At 36.8% G+C, this 19,921-nt stretch overlaps 1 protein-coding gene across 7 annotated transcripts in view; it reads left to right on the forward strand.

Annotated features, from left to right (window-relative positions):
* Positions 1 to 19,921, forward strand: part of JAK2 (Janus kinase 2) — a 130,890-nt gene that overhangs the window by 75,214 nt on the left and 35,755 nt on the right. For all 7 annotated transcript variants that reach the window (XR_003901874.1, XR_003901873.1, XM_029920248.1 and 4 more), the window contains 7 exons: positions 1,507 to 1,652; positions 8,373 to 8,694; positions 9,424 to 9,543; positions 13,294 to 13,451; positions 15,136 to 15,247; positions 17,794 to 17,980; positions 18,643 to 18,770. Coding sequence is in view for 5 of the 7 variants with exons in the window: in XM_029920248.1 (XP_029776108.1) it covers positions 1,507 to 1,652; positions 8,373 to 8,694; positions 9,424 to 9,543; positions 13,294 to 13,451; positions 15,136 to 15,247; positions 17,794 to 17,980; positions 18,643 to 18,770 (1,173 nt within the window). In the remaining 2 variants the exon portion in view is untranslated. The remainder of the gene's footprint in view (positions 1 to 1,506; positions 1,653 to 8,372; positions 8,695 to 9,423; positions 9,544 to 13,293; positions 13,452 to 15,135; positions 15,248 to 17,793; positions 17,981 to 18,642; positions 18,771 to 19,921) is intronic.

Here is a 19,921-nt window from a genome sequence, read left to right on the forward strand (position 1 = left end):
TGATATCATTAAATATAGCCCCTCAGTAAATAAATAAATTGCTGCTATGTGAACAACCTTTAATGAATTCATATATATTCAGCAAAAAAAGTATGTTCCCTCCATTTTGTTAATTTATTAAAAAAATTTTTTAATGTTTTATTTATTTTTGAGAGAGAGAGAGAGATAGCATGAGCAGGGGAGGGGCAGAGAGAGAGAGAGAGAGAGGGAGAGAGAGGGAGACACAGAATCTGAAGACAGGCTCCAGGCTCTGAGCTAGCTGTCAGCACAAAGCCTGATGCGGGGCTCGAACCCATGAACTGTGAGATCATGACCTGAGCCAAAGCCGGATGCTCAACCGACTGAGCCACCCAGGTGCCCCTGTTTCTTTAAAACCTTGGTTAAATATTGATATTTCAGCTAATATTGTAATTCTTAGATTTCTTATCAAGAAAATTGCTGTTACTTTTTAGAATATTGGTGCTTTTTATGTTTTGCCTTTCTTTTTTCCCATTATGTGTTCAGTCTGATTTCCATATTCCTAAATCATATAGACCAAAATCTTGAAATTTCTGGTTTTTCTTTTTCTTCATTTTGTTCAGACTTTTAGTGTCTTATGTTCACTACATCAGATCCTTATTATCTCATATCTGTACCATTATAGCAGCCTCTTACAGAGTCTCCTTGAATACACCTTATTTCCTTAAAGCACTTTTCATTGCTACGTCCACCAATGGAAGAGGCATGATGATTTAAGATAAGGTGCTGTGAGAAACTGATGCTTAAAAAAATGGTTGTCTATTGCTTTTTTAGGATCAAGTCATTCAAGGGTGCCTACAATTTGACCGTAACTTACATTTCCAAGGTTTAGTCCACACTATTCCCTACTACATAAGTTGTGTGCCCATGCCGATTCATTTGCACCTGTGAACATGCCTTGTGCTTTGTTTTTTTGTATCATTCCTTCTATTTTATCACCCTACTTTATATATCAGAAATTTCTTCATTTTTAAAGACTACATGAGAGTAATTTCAACTTTTTTTCAAGTCCCTGAAGCATCTGTTGTGTGGCGCTTAGTATAGGTATCTGGCATTATAATACTTTGTTTACTTTGTTTAGCTTCCCTGCTAGATTTTAGTCTCCTTGAGGGAGACTTCTATTTGTATCTCACACAGCCCTACTTAGTATACTGCTTTGAACATATTTGGAGCTCAAAACATATTTAATGAATTCATATCTATTTTAATTTGGGTAATTTTTGTGTAGAAGACATAATCTGAGGAGGGGTAAGCAATGAAATAGATTGTCATCGTATGTACTGTATAATGGGGAACACAGTTTAAATCAGTTTCCATTGACAAAAACTTTTACTAAAATTTTATGGCAAAATAATTGAACATCGAGGAAGGAGTTGACGTTATTTTGAAATGCATATGTTCTAGAAATTATAGGTTAAAATACAATAGTAGATTAAATTTTGATAGTGAAATTGAAGATGTATTTCCTTCTAAATTTTTTTCCTGTAGTGGCGGCATGATTTTTTACATGGATGGATAAAAATACCCGTGACTCACGAAACACAGGAAGAATGTCTCGGGATGGCAGTGCTCGATATGATGAGACTAGCCAAAGAGAAGGACCAGACCCCGCTGGACATCTATAGTTCTATCAGGTAGCTCCCTTATGCAGATCAACATACAAATATGAGCAGTTGGGAGTTTTTCTAGTTAATTGTATTTTCTGTGTGTTGATACTTTTTGATTTTATCACACGTAAAAGTCTGTGGATAACTTTTCTTCCTTGTGTACAACACATACTTTGTGGGATAGAAGAATTTCTTTTTTCTGGTTTTTCTTCCAGTTTTATTGAGACATAATTGGCATATCACTGTATAAATTTAAGGTGTAGAGCATCATGATTTGACTTACATGTATTTGTGAGGTAATCACCACAGTAAGTTTAGTTAATATCCATCATCTTGTATAGGTACCAAAAATAGAGAAAAAAAAAAAAAGAAATTCTTTTCCTAGTGATGAGAATTCTTAGGATCTACTCTGTCAAAAAACTTTCCTGTTTATAGTTAACAGCAGTGTTAACTACAGTCATCATATTGCACATTACATCCCTAGTACTGATTTATCTTAGAATTAAAAGAAATTATAGGAAGAGTTGGGGTACTACACAAAATATCACAGTGATTTGATACCTACTCATTATTTGATGCATTTATTCTGAAAAGGCTAGGTAAAGGCTAGTAAAGGCAAAGGGATGAAAAGAACACCGGGGGGCATAATTTCTGATAGCAGGTCCTCAGATTGTGTGTGTACGTAATTCTGAAGCAAAATTTCTCAAATATTGGCCCTTATTTTACTTGAATTAGTATCACCTGCTGTGCTTCAAGATTTTTGAGTGCTACCCAAGAATTTAGATTCCATAACTCTGAAGTGAAGCCCCCAAATATCAATCCTCACCTGTTCTCCAGAGGATTCTCTTAAAATGTTACCTTTATTGAAGTATCATTAACTTATAAAATTGTAAGATGAGGGCGCCTGGGTGGCTCAGTCAGTTGAGTGTCTGACTTTGGGTCAGGTCATGATCTCACGGTTCGTGAGTTTGAGCCCTGCATTGGGTTCTGTGCTGACAGCTCAGAGCCTGGAGCCTGCTTCAGATTCTGTGTCTCCCTCTCTCTCTGACCCTCCCCTGCTCATGCTCTGTTTCTCTCTCCCTCATACTAAATAAAAAAATTTTTTTAATTAAAATTGTGAGCTGATTGAAAGTGTATGTAGGTCATCGTGGTTTGATGTATGTATATATTGTGAAAGGATTCCCCCCTCTAGTTTATTAACACATCCATCACCTCACATAATTATAGACTCACTGGGTCTTACATTAGATCCTTAGATCTTACTCCTCTTGTAACTGATCCAGCAGCTTGTGTTATAAGTGATCCACACGCTGCATTCTCCACCTTACTCTCCTGCATGTTGAGTTTTGGCAGCCAGGCAGAGCAGGATGGACTGAAGTACTGCTCCTACAGCCCAGCCCAGCTTTAATGGCTGTAGAATTTCTGCTCTTTCTCAAGGTACATATAATTATGACAGTTATTTGAATTTTCCTTTAATTTGAAGACTAAATGTATGTTCTTACATGTCATATACTTAGGATTAAAAGTTTGAAGTTGTTATGAATCTGGTTAAAACTCCCTTTATTTCTCAACTCCTCTTAATAACTAGGTATAGTGGCTTCTTTACTAAGTAACTTAAAGACAGTTACACAATTTGCAGGGTATTAATTAATATGTTTCCTCCTTGGTTTTTAGTATTCTTACTTTATTTTCAGATGACTATTAGGCCTTAACCATAAAGTTTACCTATTTAAAATATACAGTTCAAAGGGCAGCTGGGTGGCTCAGTCGGTTAAGCATCTGACTCTTGGTTTCGGCTCAGGTCATGATCTCATGATTTGTGGGATTGAGCCTCACATTGGACTCCATGCTGTGAACATGGCACCTGCTTGGGCTTCTTTCCCTGCCCTCTCCTGTGTGCTCTTTCTCTCTCCCTCAAAATAAGTAAATATTTAAGAATAAATAAATGTACAACTCAATATTTTTTAAAATTATTGACATGTAAGAGTCTTTACATATTCTGGATACAGGTCTCCGAGTGAAAGTTACTGTATGTATGATTTGCAGATATATTCCCTATTCTTTGGATCATTTTTTAAATTTCTTGAAAGTGTCATTTCTAATACAAAAGTTTAAATTCTAAAGTAGTGTAATTCATTTTTCTTTTGTCTCTTATGTCATGACATGTTAATATTAGATAAATTATATCTGCCTGTCCTGAAGCAAAACATGCTTGCATTTTTTATATAATTTAACTCAACTGATGTTTTCTGAATTCTCATTTACTGCTTATTTCTGAGAAATCATCAAGAAACTCTACTCAGTGTTAAAATATTCAAGATTGGTGGGAGAACAGATAAGTGATAAGTTGCTGGCAGAATGAAATAAACTGTTTTGTTACCAGAAATTTCCAGTAGGATATGGATCTCTGATTAGTATAATAGAATACATATTCACTCCCAGAATTAAAAAAATACATGTAAGGTGCATCTCTTTGTGTCTGTACCTGTGTGTTAGGTGAGTCCCTGCCTGGGAGCACATGCCTCTGGATGTGCGTATGCACTCGCGTGTGTGTGTTCGTGCAGCCCTTTGTGTGTGTGTGTGTATGTATTAGATGCTGTTTTGAATGCCAACTCCTAACTGGACATGATGGCTTAGGTGTTAGAGTGTAGGAAGTGAAGGAAATGCATAAGATTTTTGTATTTTCATTCTTTATCTGCTCTTTAAAATCCCAGGTTTCTGAAGGGTGGGAAGAAGAGAACTCGAGAATGCAAAGAGTTTAAAGGAGACTGCTGAGTTTTAAAATCCTAGGCCAGGAAAAAAAAAATAAAAATATTAGGCCAGGATCAAGGCCACTTACATAGCAATTCAACTACTCATCTCATCTCACTGGACTCCTTTTTCTAAAAAACTAAGTGAATAATAGAGTTTCTAATCCTACTCCAACTATAATAATAAGATGCAGATGTTATTTTATAGCACAAAAAATGGTGTTATTTCTAAGCCAAGGCTCAATTTCAGAGCCTTTAAGAACCTCAATTTTAGAATTTATTAAAAACTCTCTGTAGGAAAAGCATGAGGAAAAATGTTTTTATGCGTCAAGAGTTAATAGTTTTAGGTCTCTTGAAAAACTTTTAGTGTTTCTCACAAATCTAGTTCTAACTGTATGATGCTGAGGTGGATTTACCATGTTTGAGAATCACATTACTGTGGTTTCCCTCAGGATGGATGGCGGGTCCTTTATGCCAGTCCTCAAAGTAGGAACTCTTGCTGTATGTGGTTCTATTAAACTCCTCTTTTTTTTTTCCATAATAGTTTATTGTCAAATTGGTTTCCATACAACACCCAGTGCTCTTCCCCACAAGTGCCCTCCTCCATCACCACCACCTCCTTTCCCTCCTCCCCCTTCCCCTTCAACCCTCAGTTCGTTTTCAGTATTCAATAGTCTCTCAGATTTGGCGTCCCTCTCTCTCCCCAACTCTCCTTCCCTCTTCCGCTCCCCCTGGTTCTCCACTAGGCTTCTCCTGTTTTCCTGTTAGACCTATGAGTGCAAACATACGGTTTCTGTAAACTCCTCTTTTTATATCCAAATGTTTTCAAAAGCCTTATTAAAAAGTATCACTGATATCTATGTACTTTGCATTTTTGTGAAATGTTTATATAAAGTACATTCCAAATTTAGTAAGGCTCTGGATAACTAATGTTTTTGACAAAAGTAGAAAAAGTGAGAATCATTTGTATTCTAAGTCTATTTTTAAATCTTTTCATTGTTTTATTCTCTACTTCTTGAGGCTCCTCTCTGTGCCATCCGGACTTATATTAACTTTTATATATTTGCTTATTTATAAAAAATTAATTGTTATGAAAAGGAACAGTGTGACTTTTAAAACCTGAAAAAAAGAGTAGAATTTAATGGGCAAGGGGGGGAGTGATGGATTGTGTGGAGATTCGTGGAGAAGGCCTTGTAGCAGACGAGAGCATAGGAAAAGTGAAGGGAGTCCGTATGGCTGGAGCCCAAAGAGGTAGCAGGAGGTGAAGCAGGGCGAGACCAGAACCTAGACCCTTAGAAGCACGTTGACAAGGGTAAGAACTCTCGGGAAACATGCAAGAGGATTAAGCAAGGGTGAAATGATTAAATTTGTGATTTTAAAAGATCCCTATCACTCCAGTGTAGAAAACAAATCAGATGGTGGAGAGAGTAAATGGAAATGCTGGTCACACAGAGAGTAAGGCTATTGCAGTATTTCCTCCAGGAGATGCAGTTAGTAATGAGAAAAATGGGCAACTCAGAGATGTATTTAGAAGGTAAAATGAGGAGAATGTGGTGGTGAATGGAATAATGGGGACTGAAGGAGAAAGTGGCCTCAAGGATGCTTCCTGGTATTGTTTACTGAGATAGGAAATGCTGTAAGAGGATCCTTTAGGGGAAGACGTTAGTGGAACTTAGGAGTTTGGTTTGACAAATTGTTTAAGGAGCTTTTGGGACATTGAAGTTAAATGTATATAGTGACTTGTCTTTGCAAGATAGGGGTATGGAGTTTAGAAGTGAGTGGTGCGGATAAATACCAGAGTCATTTGGCTTCAGAGAATCTAGAGAGAAGGAGAGTATAAATAAGAGAAGAGGGCCCGTAATTAAGCCTTAAGAAACTTTAACGTTTAGTCACCAGGTAAAGGGGAATGAAGCTGTAAAGAAGATTGAGGAGTCCCAAAAGTCAGGAATAAAATCAGGAAAAGTAAGGGGAGAGAGTTTAAGAAGAGATGCTGCTCCTTAATGATGCTGTTGGTGCTGCTGAAGAATAGCAAGTAAGATGAATAACAAATAAAGGATGGGAATTTGATTGTAGCAACATGGAAGTTTTTCTTGATTTTAGCGAAAGCATTTCCTGTGAAATGGCGGAGCAGAATCTAGACTGGAGCAGATTGAAAAGTAAATGGAAATGGCTGTGTAAACTCTAAAAAAGAGCCCAGATAGGTTGTTGCTGGAGGGATATGTGGGATAAAGAGATTTCATATTTAAGGCAGGACCAACATGAGTATTCTGTGGATCGAAGAGAAACAAGAGGGTGGATGTGTAGAGAGGAGGAGAGAGGCTCCAGGTGAATGCCCCCAAAGAAGGGGCCTTACGTCATTTATTGTAGGAGGCGCGGAGGAGGGAGTGAGTGCAGGTGTTTGAAGGTTTGCCAGCCGGGTGTTGAGGGAGCTCTGCTTCTAAAGAAGTTGTTTTACCCGAGGAGGGAGGTGAAGTCCTTTGCTGGAAGTGAGGAGGACCACAGCTGAGGGTTCAGGCAGGCAAAGGTAGGCGGTCTGAGGAGATGGTGGAGGGTGGACGTTGTCATGGAACTTTGGAGAAGTAGTGGAACCAGAGAAGTGTTGAAAATTGATGGTATTGCTGCGCGCATGTTTGAGTCGGCGATTATGAATTTATACTGCCCGTGTCAGTCAGTGACTCCCCGGCAGCCCTGCTCCTCAGGTGGGGAGGCCAGTGTTCCTCAGGGGGCTTCAGGTCCCTTAGGGAAGGGGAAAGGCGGGCCTAGCAGCCAGTTCTCAGAAAACCCAAAGATCTGATTTGTTGTCTTTGCTGATACCTGTGGCATAAATCCTGTCTACGGCCAATTTCAGGGTATCAACCTGGCGTGCCTGAACGTAGAGCTGGGAAGGGGTGAACCATAGCCAGTCTTTTTCACCACTTATGTATGAGAGATGTTAACAACCCCAAAAGGAGAGTAGTAAAATGTAAAATAAAATTTTAAATATAAAATAATTTGGAAGTGATACATTTTGAGTATTACCTACAGTTTTAATATAATTTATTTGTAGCTTTATAAAACTTAAATTTTAATGGTGGCCCTTTAGCAATCAGCTCAGTAGTCTTCCGTTGTAATAATAAGCTCTCCGTATGAGCCAGCTCAAGCACTAGCTAAAAATACTCAGACAGGATAGAGTGGTAAGTGATACTGTGGCACGGGGCACAGAATCCTGTCAGGCGAAGGGAGGAGCACCTAACATCGTCTCTGAGAGAGGTTACCTGGATCGGATGATGCTTGTGCTGAGACTTTGGGAATGAGTACGAGCCAACCGGGTGGGAGGCGGGTGATGGGAAGAAGGATTAGCACCCAGGAAAGCGTGGGAACTTAATGCAGTTGTGCCTGCAGAAATAAAATTGTCGTCCTTTGTCAGACATTTGAGCAGGAGGGAAGTTCTCTCTTCTTTAGGATAGTTTACATAGAGACAGAATTACTAAAGAGTCATTTCTCAGTGGAATCATTTTGATTACAAAGGAATTATTAGGACTTACTGAAAATGACTTAGAAAATAATGTATACCGAAGAAGTATGAGTGCATAATGAACAACAGTAGCTTCCAAAAAAATGTAACCGTTTCCAGAATTCAGATAAATTTTGGTGTATGGCGTCATAGGAAATATTTGCAACATAGTGCCAAAAAAATGGTATGTAAAATAATCAGAGAAAACAAAAATTTAGAGACTCTGTTATTAGCTAGACTAAGTCTTCATTTCATTAGGGGAAGAGAATGAACACATCCTCTTCTGAACATTTGTGGTAACTCAGAATTTTTACATATTTCACACCTCCAGACAAAACCTTCAGAGTTTATATTGTACGGGTGCCAGACGTGTCCCCTTTCTCGACGGCCTCCTGCACTGCCGCACTTACCTGCCATGGAGAAGGGTGCTAATTTCTCTTTAGTTTCGCTTAAGATTTATGTTCCGGTCTGTTTTGTCTTTCTCTGTGTGTTCTTTATCCTTAGCTACAAGACATTCTTACCAAAATGTGTTCGAGCAAAGATCCAAGACTATCATATTTTGACAAGGAAACGAATAAGGTATAGATTTCGCAGATTTATTGAGCAGTTCAGCCATTGCAAAGCCACTGCCCGAAACTTGAAACTTAAGTATCTTATAAATCTGGAAACACTTCAGTCTGCCTTCTACACAGAGCAATTTGAAGTAAAAGAACCTGGAAGAGGTCCTTCAGGTGAGGAGATTTTTGCAACCATTGTAATAACTGGAAACGGTGGAATTCAGTGGTCAAGAGGGAAACATAAAGAAAGTGAGACACTGACAGAACAGGTAATCCTCAACGATACGTTCTCATTCTTTGTTAATTTAAGTGAATGGCGATAGAACAAAGTAATTTTTCTCATTTGAACCACGAACTTGCAATTCTCTTTTCTCATTGATAAAAGTGGAAGTTTTTAATACTGTGAAACCACAAGGTCATGTCTATAATTCTTTTCTCATTGTTCCTAAACGGTTTTTTTTTATGACGAATATAGTAATGGTGTTCTTAAAGTTTCCAAAAAGGCTTGAACTCTAAAAGTAAATTTTAAAGTAGTTTTGCTTCTTTTTAAAATTTTACTGTTACTGATAATAAGCACAGTCATTAAATTCAATTGGAAAAGATTAATTTTAATTGATTTTATAATGATGTATAACTTATTTTTTTAAGTCTTGCACTACAAGCTTTAAGTTTATTCGTATCTCTGTTCTTGGATTGTTATTAGAGACTTCTGTTTTATGTTCATTCTTTCGTGGTTAAACTTAAATTTTCTGACAGTAGTTCCTATCGATGTTGATTGAATTGAAGAGTACTGTAGCATAATTAGATTCTTGGTAAACAAGATACAGTAAATCTTTGGGTTAGATTATTGAGGGAATCCGATTTAATGCTCATCTGTTGCTATCAGTACTTTTTCATTTTAAAGAATTTGGAATGGATGTTATGTCCTTCATGAGTCTTATTTTAAAATGCTTTCCTTAGTTCTACCTGTTTTTAATTTCAAATGCCCTTATTTATAGGATTTACAGTTATATTGTGACTTTCCTGATATCATTGATGTTACTATTAAGCAAGCAAACCAAGAAGGCTCAAATGAAAGTAGAATTGTAACTATCCATAAGCAAGATGGTAAAAATCTGGTAAGTTTGCTCTCTGATTAAATAATGATTACGTTTAACAGTTGTCAGAAATGAGTATTTTAGACTCCTAATACCAAGGTTATTTTCTTGTAGGAATTCTGATTATAGTTTTAAATATAAACATCACTTTACTAAGTTTTTGGGTACAGCTAGCTTTTGCATCACTACCAACATGATCTTCCCAGAACCTCTCGAGCATGAATGTATTTTTCCCTCTTTTATATGACTGGCGAGGCAGCCGTTCCCCACATCCCCGCTCTGGGTTGTGTTAGTGCCCTGTTGTGATGCTCAGTCCTCATGATATTATTCTTTTTACCAGTAGGGATGTGCATAATGCCAGACATGCTGCCTAATTAAAGGAGACAAATCAAAACAGTGCTTTCTGGGATTCAAATAACAAAATGTAACCAACCCTAGGTTAGCCCTATCTAAGCTGTAACACATGACTGGTTCTAAAAGATTAATCCTTTCTCTTTATTCGATCAGCTTCAGAAAACCCACTTATTTTGTTGTTTATTAAATTTTTTTTTTACTAAAGCATAGGTGACATATAATGGTATATTAACTTGAGAAATACAACATAATGATTTCATAATTCTTTACATTACACAGTGCTCACCATGATAAGTGTAGTTAGAAATCCTGCTTATTTTAACTGAAAGGGAAAAACTAAATTCCTTTATACTCTGTTCTTAAATTGCTTATCTGGTTGTTTTCTTTTAAACTCAGGTGTTTTTTGACCTCATGATCCTAGGATCTTGGGATTGAGCCTCACATTGGGCTCTACGCTGAGTGCAGAGCCTGCTTCAGATTCTCTCTCTCTCCCTCTCTCTCTGCCCCCCTCCCCCTGCTTGTGCACTCTGTGTGTGTGTGTGTGTGTGTGTGCGTGCTAACCATCATCTGAGCTTTCAGGGAGTTATAACCTTTTTGCTAGTGGACGATCTTGCCTCAATGTTAATGGCTGCTGACTGACCAGACCAGGGTGGGGTTTGCCGAGGGTTAGGGTAGGCTATGGCAATTTCTTGGAATAAGACAAGAGTGAAATTTATCACATCAATTGACTCTTCCATTCCATTGATGAGCAATTTCTCTGTGGCAGCTCATGCTGTTTGATAGCATTTTACTCACATTAGAGTTCCCTTCAAAATTGGACTCAGTCCTCTCAAACCCAGTTGCTGCTCTATCAGCTAAGTTGATGTAATATTCTAAACTCTTTGTTGTCATTTCAAGAATCTTCACAGCATCTTCACCTGGAGCAGAGTCTATTTTAAAAAACTGCTTTCTTTTCTCATTCACAAGAAGCATCTCCTTATCCGTCCAAGTTGTGTCAGGAGATTTCAGCCACGTTTTCAGGCTCCACTTCTAGTTCTCTTGCTGTTGCCACCAGTGAACCCCTGAAGTCTTGAACCCCTCAGAGTTATCTATAAAGGTTGGAATCCACTTCCTCCAAAGAGATTTTGATCTCTTCTCATGAATCACAAATGTTCTAATCGGCGTCTGGAATGGTGACTCCTTTCCAGAAGGTTTTCAATTGATGGGCCCGCTCTGGCAGAGGAGTCACTATTTATGGCTGCTACAGCCTTCAGAAATATATTTCTGAAATAATAAGGCTTGCGTGTTGGTCCATGGGCCGCTGAATGGATGTTGTCTTAGTAGGCATGGAAACATTAATCTCATTGTGTGTCTCCAAGACGAAAAGTGAGCAGATGCTCTTGGAAAAATGGTGCTGATAGATTTGCTTGGTGCATGGTTGTCACAAACCCAAATTTGATTTTTTTCTTAAAAAGGCACTATCTGAGAAGTACGATAAATTGAAGTGCATTGACATATAGGATGCCTTCATTTTGTAAATGTAGTGTTTATAAAATAATAAGTATTTCTAGGAGAGTTTATTGATGCTAATATGAACATCCTGTAGTAACATAAAGAACTCCTTTATGGAATGGTATTTGGACTTGTTGACTTTATTTTTATTATTACTTTCTAAATGTTTATTTGTATTTTTGAGAAAGAGCAAGTAAGCAGGGCAGGGCAGAGAGAGGGAGACACAGATTCTGAAGCAGGCTCCAGGCTCTGCACCATCCACACAGAGCCTGACACGGGGCCCAAGCCCATGAATCATGAAATCATGACTTGAGCCAAAGTCAGATGCTTAACCTACTGAGCCACCCAGGAGACCCTATTTTTATTTTTGTTTTTGTTTTGTTTTGTTTTTAAAGTTTATTTTGAGAAAGAGAGAAGGAGAGAGAGAGAGACTCCCAAGCAGACTCTGGACTGCTAGTGTGGAACCTGACACAGGACTTAGACTCATGAACCCTGAGGTTATAACCGGAGCTAAAATCAAGAGTTGGTCTCTTGACCTACTGAGCCACCCAGGCACCCCGTACTGGCTTTATTTTTAAGTCCACAACATAAAGGGTAACTTTCCAAGGTCATAGTGTTAGCCCTCTAAGTGATAGGGCCAGTGAAAACCCGAACGATGAACTGGTAACTTAAGCCCTTCACTGTCACACTACCCTGTTTGTTGAGTAGTCCTAAAGCTCCTTGAAGTACTGCATTTTTATTTATTTTGTTAGAACTGTCCTAAAGATTAATTTGAGAAGAACTGACATTTCTTTATTGTATTACATTTTCTAAGGAATATACTATATTTCTCTTTGTACCCAAGTATTGTTTTATGTTTTTCAATAACTTCATAGTTTTATTCATATTGATACATTGTGTTTCCTGCCAAATTTTATTTGATGTATTATTATTTTTCTGTTATTTAATAGGATTTAGAATCTTTTCAATATATTTTTTCTATCAAATTATTGCTGGATATGAGAAATAAAATTTTGCTTATTATTTCATTTTCCCAGCTTGCTATATGTTGGTAACACTATTTTTTCCCCAAAAATGATTTTGCACATTTTTTGGTGAAGTTTAATGCCAGATACTATATTTTGTGTGGGTTGCTATTCTGAATGGGACTATTTTTTTCATGACATAATCTGACTACTTTTCATGTATGTGAAAGCTGTTGAGTTTTGTATCCTTCTGTCTCCCAGTGAATTATCTTTGTGTTGTAGTAGTTTTTTACTTGTCCTCCTTTGGGTTCCCCAAGTGTAAAATCATACAGTCCCCAAATAGAGGTATTTCTAGTCTTGTATTTCTTTCTATGGCCTAATTATGTTAACTAAATAGAGTACAGTACAGTATTAGACACTGGGCTTTCTATCTTATTCCTAATTTTAGAAGAAGTTGCTTTTATTAAAAAAGGGTTCTTTCCATTATAGGAGACATTGCATTTTAGGCAACATGTGCGCACTGACTTATGTATGATGCAATCATAGCATGGCTATGTATGGCTGTATACATTTCTGTTTTAACCTTCGTAGTGTGTACTTGGTATGTAAAAATAAATGCTTATTATTTCTAATTGATATCAACTTTTATATCAGACCAGATTTCTAATTGAGATGACTGGCATATTTGTCTAATTGAGGTATTGGGAAGTACAGCAAAATTATGGATGAAAGTGAACTAGAAAGATGTGATAAGCCCATGTTTGAGGAGTGTAAAATATCATATGTAAGAATTTATAATTCATATTGGGTAATTGGGAGGCATAAAAGACATTTGAGCAATTTAAAAGAATATTAATTTAAGAGAATTAATCTAATGACATGGAGTGGAGAGAATTTTCAATATGTAACATGCAGTTGACTTTTTAAATGATACTTATTTCTTTTTCTTTTTTCTGCTTAGGAAATTGAACTAAGCTCATTAAGAGAAGCTTTATCCTTTGTGTCATTAATTGACGGCTATTATAGATTAACTGCGGATGCACATCATTACCTCTGTAAAGAAGTGGCACCTCCAATGGTGCTTGAAAATATACAAAGCAACTGTCATGGCCCAATTTTGTGAGTAATACAGACTTTAAAAGTAAATTTTTTAAAAAGTCGGTTGGATACTGACGAAGAGAATTTTATAAAATGAAGTGACATACGTAGGTTTAGGAGTTTAGGAACAAAATAGTACCTTAATTTCACTGAAGTAGTAGTGTTTTTTTTTTTAAAAAAAAAGGTCTATTTGCAATCAGATTATATAATAACTAGAATTATTTAGGATATAATTTGCTATCTGTATCCAAGCCTGTAAGACTTAAATTGTACAGCCTGATATTTAGTTGCCTAGGTGTGTTTAAGTAACTCTTTGGGTGTTAATTTTTTTTAATCCTCCAATTTATATTTCATTAATTTTGAAATACTGCAGAAGAACCACAATACAAAATTTGATAACCATTATTATTTTTGGATAACCCAGCTCCTCTACTGAAAGCTTGTGTTCACAAGAGGTGTATGACGTCCCTGTCCCGAAGGCTAGTGCTGGCAGTAGAACTTCGTGTGGTGGTGAACGTGATAGTGCTCGGTCTCTGTGCTGCTCAGTACAGTAGCCGCTGGCTGCATGTGGCTGGTTAGCATGAAAATGTGGCTAGTGCAACAGAGGAACTGAATTTTAAAATTTAACTCTAATAGTTTTATATTTACTTAGTGCCCTGCGGCTGCTAGCTATGTGTAGATCCACGCAGCTGTAGACCCTGACTACATTGCTGGGTGAAGCCAAGTGCCACGCATAGCATCTGGTTAGCCCAAGTTGTAATTATCTCTCAGCCTGAATGTACTTTAGGATTGTACCAGGCGTGAAAGCCTTGAGAAGAAGAAATAGTCTGGAATTGTGAGCATATGTGTGTTGGCCTTAACCTATCCTTAATTAAATATTTGAGAAAATGTATCCTCACTGATATTCAAGACTTGTTTCTATCTGTACCTCGAATCTGTTTAATAAGAAGTATGGTTGTTATGAAAAAGTTGCACTAGTTGAACATTCTGTAACTTACATATTTAGCATTGAAAACTCCTACCATCCATTCATTCATTCATTCATTCATTCTTGATCCATCCATTCAAGCATTCTTTCATTTATTTATAGAACATTTTCTGGGTACCTAATATGTGCCACTGGTTTATATATGAGAAATATAATGGGAAATGAAACGGATTTTTCCTGCTTTCATATAGATTACATTTTGACTTTTCTTTCAAGATGTTCAGCTTCAATAAAACATATAGTAAAATTTGAAAATCAGTTGTCATTTGCCATAGGTCTTCTATTATACTTTGGTATTAAATGTTAAAATAAGGCATATAAATTTTTATATTAGTAATTGCAATGGTAGAAAAGACCTAAGTGTTTTATGATATATTGTTTGCATAGTTAAATGAAGTTTTATGGGAGTGAGCAAGGTTTTTAAAAAAAAAAACTAAACATTTAATTGGAAGACATAAAATGGAAATGAACAAAATGTTCTTCATGATTTTATTTCTTATTATACCTTTTGTTTTTAAAACCCTTGAATTGGTTTGTACTTACTGCAAAGTAGCATGGTAATATTTTCCTTGCAAGATAATTGATAAGCATATAAAATAGAGGAGACTTCTAAAAAGCCCAAGATTTTTAGATTTGACTTGATATCTTAGGTTACATTTTGGTCTTAATGTCATGGGACTTGCTATATTTTCATTCAAATTACTTCTTTACCTTTAGAATGGATTTTGCCATCAGTAAACTGAAGAAAGCAGGTAATCAGACTGGACTCTATGTACTTCGATGCAGTCCTAAGGACTTTAATAAATATTTTCTGACTTTTGCTGTCGAGGTTAGTATTTCACATTTAATGGTAACTTTTTAAAAAAATTTCATATCCCATCCCCCACTCTCCTCCTCTGGCAAAGGTAACATCTTTATTTAGCTTAAATAATTCCCCCCCCATGTTTATCTACCATTTTTTTCTTTTTTTTTTTCCAATACTCAGAATTACAGCTCTGGATATGATAACTAGAATAATGCTTAGTTGACCTCAGTCATTCTGTATCAGTAAACAAGACGTAGGGGCCCTGGGTGGCTCAGTCGGTTAAGCATCTGATTCTTGAATTTGGGTCAGGTTGTGATCACATGGTTGGTGAGATGAGCCGTGTGTCGGGCTCTGTGCTGGCCGTGAGGAGCCTGCTTGGGATTCTCTCTCCTCCTCTCTGCCCCTCCCCCACTCACACTCTTACTCTCTCTCTCAAAATAAATGAATAAACTTAATAAAATAAATGTAATTTCTCTGATTCATATAAAATATAAAATTATCTATAATATCTTTCCCTTTGAAATTCATTTAATTTTTTTAAGCGTTTTTAATTTATTTTTGAGAGAGAGAGACAGAGCGAGATGGGGGGGGGGAGAGAGGGTGATACAGAATACAAAGCAGGCTCTAGGCTCTGAGTTGTCAGCATAGAGCCTGATGTGGGGCTTGAACCCACAAGCTGCAAGATCATGACCTGAGCTACCCAAGCACCCCTGGAATTTATTTTATTCTTTGATGTTTGGATGTTACTACTGTGTCAAATTTCATCAAGATTCTTCAGGTCTTTTTTTGCAAAATTGTGGAGATCTTTACCAAAACACATAGAACCCAATGAATCAGAAGCAAATTTTCCTTTTATGGTAATGGTTATAGTATTAGAACGAAATAGGCTAATAAAGAAACAAACGTAATTTGTTTAACTAGTGGTTTTCCAGTGTTAAGAATAATGATCTACCATGTGTATGCTTTAAGGATAAAACTACAAGGAAACCACACTGTTAATGTAGATAATTTTGGATCTCATCTAAGATTGCTTATTACCCAAAATATCTAAAATGATACTATCACTTATAAGGCAGTTTTATGGTATAAATCTTTAAAATAATTTTTTTTAAGTTTATTCATTTTTAAGAGAGACAGAGCATGAGCGGGGTGGGGTGGATTAGAGGGGTGGGCAGAGAGGGAGACACAGGATCCGAAGCAGCTCTAGGCTTTGAGCTGTGAGCACAGAGCACGACAAGGGGCCCTAACTCTCAAGCTGTGAGATCATGACCTGAGGGGAAGTCGGACACTTAACTGACTGAGCCACCCAGGTGCCCCTCATAGTATAAATTTTGAGAAACTATATAGCAACTTCCAAAATTTATTTTACTATGCAAAAGTATACAGAGTAAGGATTTAGTTATTCAGTTATTTTAATTTTTATAAAATGCAGTCATTTGTATTTAGCATGTAGAGTAGATTAATTGTCCATAAATATAGAAGGTGGGCTACTTGATGAGTTTAGCATTTTATAATACTAACAATCTGTCCTAATCTCATTGTATCTTTTTACTATAGTCTGTTTTTTTATGTTTACTATATTTCCTCAATCTAATATGAGGGCTGTATATTAGAGAGTATATGGTATAATCCTTCTTTAAGAAATGCATCTTTTGGAAAAACAAAAATAGGTAGATATACCAAAGAAGTACTAAATTGAACATTGTAATTATTCAGTATACACAAACATAGAAAATAATAGAAAGGGTTGCAATTAAGAAAGAGCTTTCAGAATAGGAAGGACTTTGGGCATTTTGTTAATTTTATTTCATAAGGGGTTTGAAGGAGGTTGAATGTGCTAATAAGTAGCTCAAAAAATAGAAGAATTAAGAAATTCATAGGATAGCACATAAAACAAGCATTGGAAAACTGAAAAATATTAAAATCGCCAGGTGTGTTAATGAGGCAAGTACAGTAGCGCACAGAACACGGGCAATCATCTTTGCTTGTGACATGGGTCAGGGTTGTTAGGAAGGACCTCCCAGGAAAGATGATATTTGACCTGAGTGTTCAAGTCCATTGTTCAGAAGGGAAGGATGTATATTGACAGCTAGAGAGACACCGTGTGCATTTACAAGGCATGAAGCAACGTGGTATTTGCTTGACATTTTTAAATTTGCCTAATGCAGCTAGAACAGGGTGTGTGTCGGCACCGGTAGAAAGTGAGATTGGAGATGGAGGCAGAAGCCTGCTCTTGGATGTCCGCATTTATCAATTAGTTTTAGATTTTATCTTGTAAATGATGGAAAGCTGTTAAGGACGGCATTATTATTTTTAATTATCATTGCTTTTTTGCTTGCTTTTTAAGAAAATTAACTGTTGAGCCATTTTTGTAAGGGATGGATACCTTTTTGTAAGGGATCAGATACCTTTTTGAGGAACCAGGCACTTCTGGCTCCATGTGCCAGTGTGACGTTAGGATTCACAGTTCAAATGTCCAGTGTTCTGTTGGTTGTGTCTGTGATAATGTCTTTGTCATGATAATCACCATTGTGATTTTTCCCTCTGTCTTTATAATTAAACTTACATAGCGAGATAATGTCATCGAATATAAGCACTGTTTGATTACAAAAAACGAGAATGGAGAATACAACCTCAGTGGGACCAAGAAGAACTTCAGTAATCTTAAAGATCTTTTGAATTGCTACCAGATGGAAACTGTTCGCTCAGACAGTATAATTTTCCAGTTTACGAAATGCTGTCCCCCAAAGTTGAAAGGTAAGATGATTTTCTAGTTAGTTCTCAAATACTGGTCACGGATTGTGTGTATGGTAAAAGGCATCTTCAGTATATTGATTACAAGAGAAATACGGAAGAAGCAGCTACAAAAACAAATTAATTTTGTCTCATTCTCTTGTATAAGCTTCCTCAGAGAGGGTTGTTCAGTTTGATTCAGGGAGGCCACATGTCCCTAAAAGTTCCCTAATGCTGAAATGGCATTTAGGAAGTGACAGCTCCTTGGTATAAAATTAGTCACTTACTTATTGAGCTGAAAGACTTCTCTACCAAATCTTGTATGTTGTTCTAAGTAAAAATTTTCATACTCTTTAGAGTTTTAATTTCTGTACTTTTAAAGTAATGATAGAAAGATTGGAAATCCCGTGAAATAAGAGGGTTATTAAAATTATTAAAATTCCTGAAAAATTAATTTAGTTAAGGAAATTATTACAGTTTTGAATGTTTGAGATAACTGGTTAAAATACATTAAGTTCAATGAATAAAATAAATTTTTCTTTATTGAAGAAATGAACAGTAAGTTGTAAGTGTTTCTTAATATATAGAACACATTTTACTTTACCTCTTTGGAGCAGTTTATATCCTCAGTGTGTTTTGTTGTTTTGGTTATATATTATTTTTCTTTCTTTTTTTTTTTTTAACAGATAAATCAAACCTTCTGGTCTTTAGAACCAATGGCGTTTCTGATGTACCAACATCACCAACGTTACAGAGGCATAATAATGTGAACCAAATGGTGTTTCACAAAATCAGAAACGAAGATTTGATATTTGTAAGTCATTAGATGCTAATCATTGTCTTTTTTGTCCTTTTAAAACAACTGTTTTCTTAATTTCCTATCCCACGTTACATTCATGTAACATTTGGAACTATCCTATTATAACCTATATTGTAAAAATTTTATTTCAGTTTAAATATTTTTATTTCTTGTGAAAATGTGATACCAAACTGGAGTTAGAAGTGAGCAAGGGGCACCTGGGTGGCTCAGTCAGTTAAGCTTCCCTCCCCTCCCCTCTGCTCTTCTCTCTTCTCCTCTCATTCTTTCAGGCCCATTCAGTTTTTGAGAGAGAGAGAGAGAGAGAGAAAGGGAGAGGGAGAAGGAGAGGGAGAGTGTGAGCAAGAGAGGGGCAGTTGAGAGGTGGAGACACAGAATCTGAAGCAGGCTCTAGGCTCCAAGCCATCAGCACAGAGCCTGACACGGGGCTTGAGCCCAGGAAACATGAAACTGTGACCTGAGCCGAAGTTGGATGCCCAACCAACCGAGCCACCCAGACACTGCAAGTGTCCGATTCTTGATTTTGGCTCAGGTCATGATCTCATGGGCTCATGAGACTGAGCCCCACATCAAGCTCTGTACTGACTGCATGGAGCTTGCTTGGGATTCTCTCTCCCTCTTGCTCTCTCTGCCTCTCCCCTACTTAGGCTCTCTCTTTCTCAAAATAAATAAACTAAAAGATTTTTTTAAATATTTTTTTTAGATCTTAAATTAAAAATTAAAAATCTTCTACAAAAAGACCTATGTCTTAATTCTTAAGTTCCGAAGAAAGTAAGGGAACTGCGAGGAGTTAAACATAAAGAAGGAACTGAAAACAAAGTGTGCATGAGAGCTGGTGTTCGGGAGGCAGGACAATGTTGGGGGGCCGGAATTGGTTTCACTAATCAAGGGGATTAAGATCTAAAAGCAACACAGAGAAGGGCCAAGCCTTGTGAGGCCTCCACAAGACCAGGAGTTAAAAGTGAGACCATCTCAGAATAGAGCCAGGGCCCTCAAATAAATACACCTCAGTGAAACCACATGGATTATGAAAAATTCATCCACTAGGAAAAGGAGAAGAAAAGGAGTGTTGTCTGTTTTAGTTGGGTTCTTAGAGGAAGAAGTCTCTCCTGAGAATTTGTAACCATAATCTTTTCAGTTTTTTTTTT

This window comes from Suricata suricatta, chromosome 13 (genome assembly GCF_006229205.1).
Source record: "Suricata suricatta isolate VVHF042 chromosome 13, meerkat_22Aug2017_6uvM2_HiC, whole genome shotgun sequence".
Taxonomy (NCBI): domain Eukaryota; kingdom Metazoa; phylum Chordata; class Mammalia; order Carnivora; family Herpestidae; genus Suricata; species Suricata suricatta.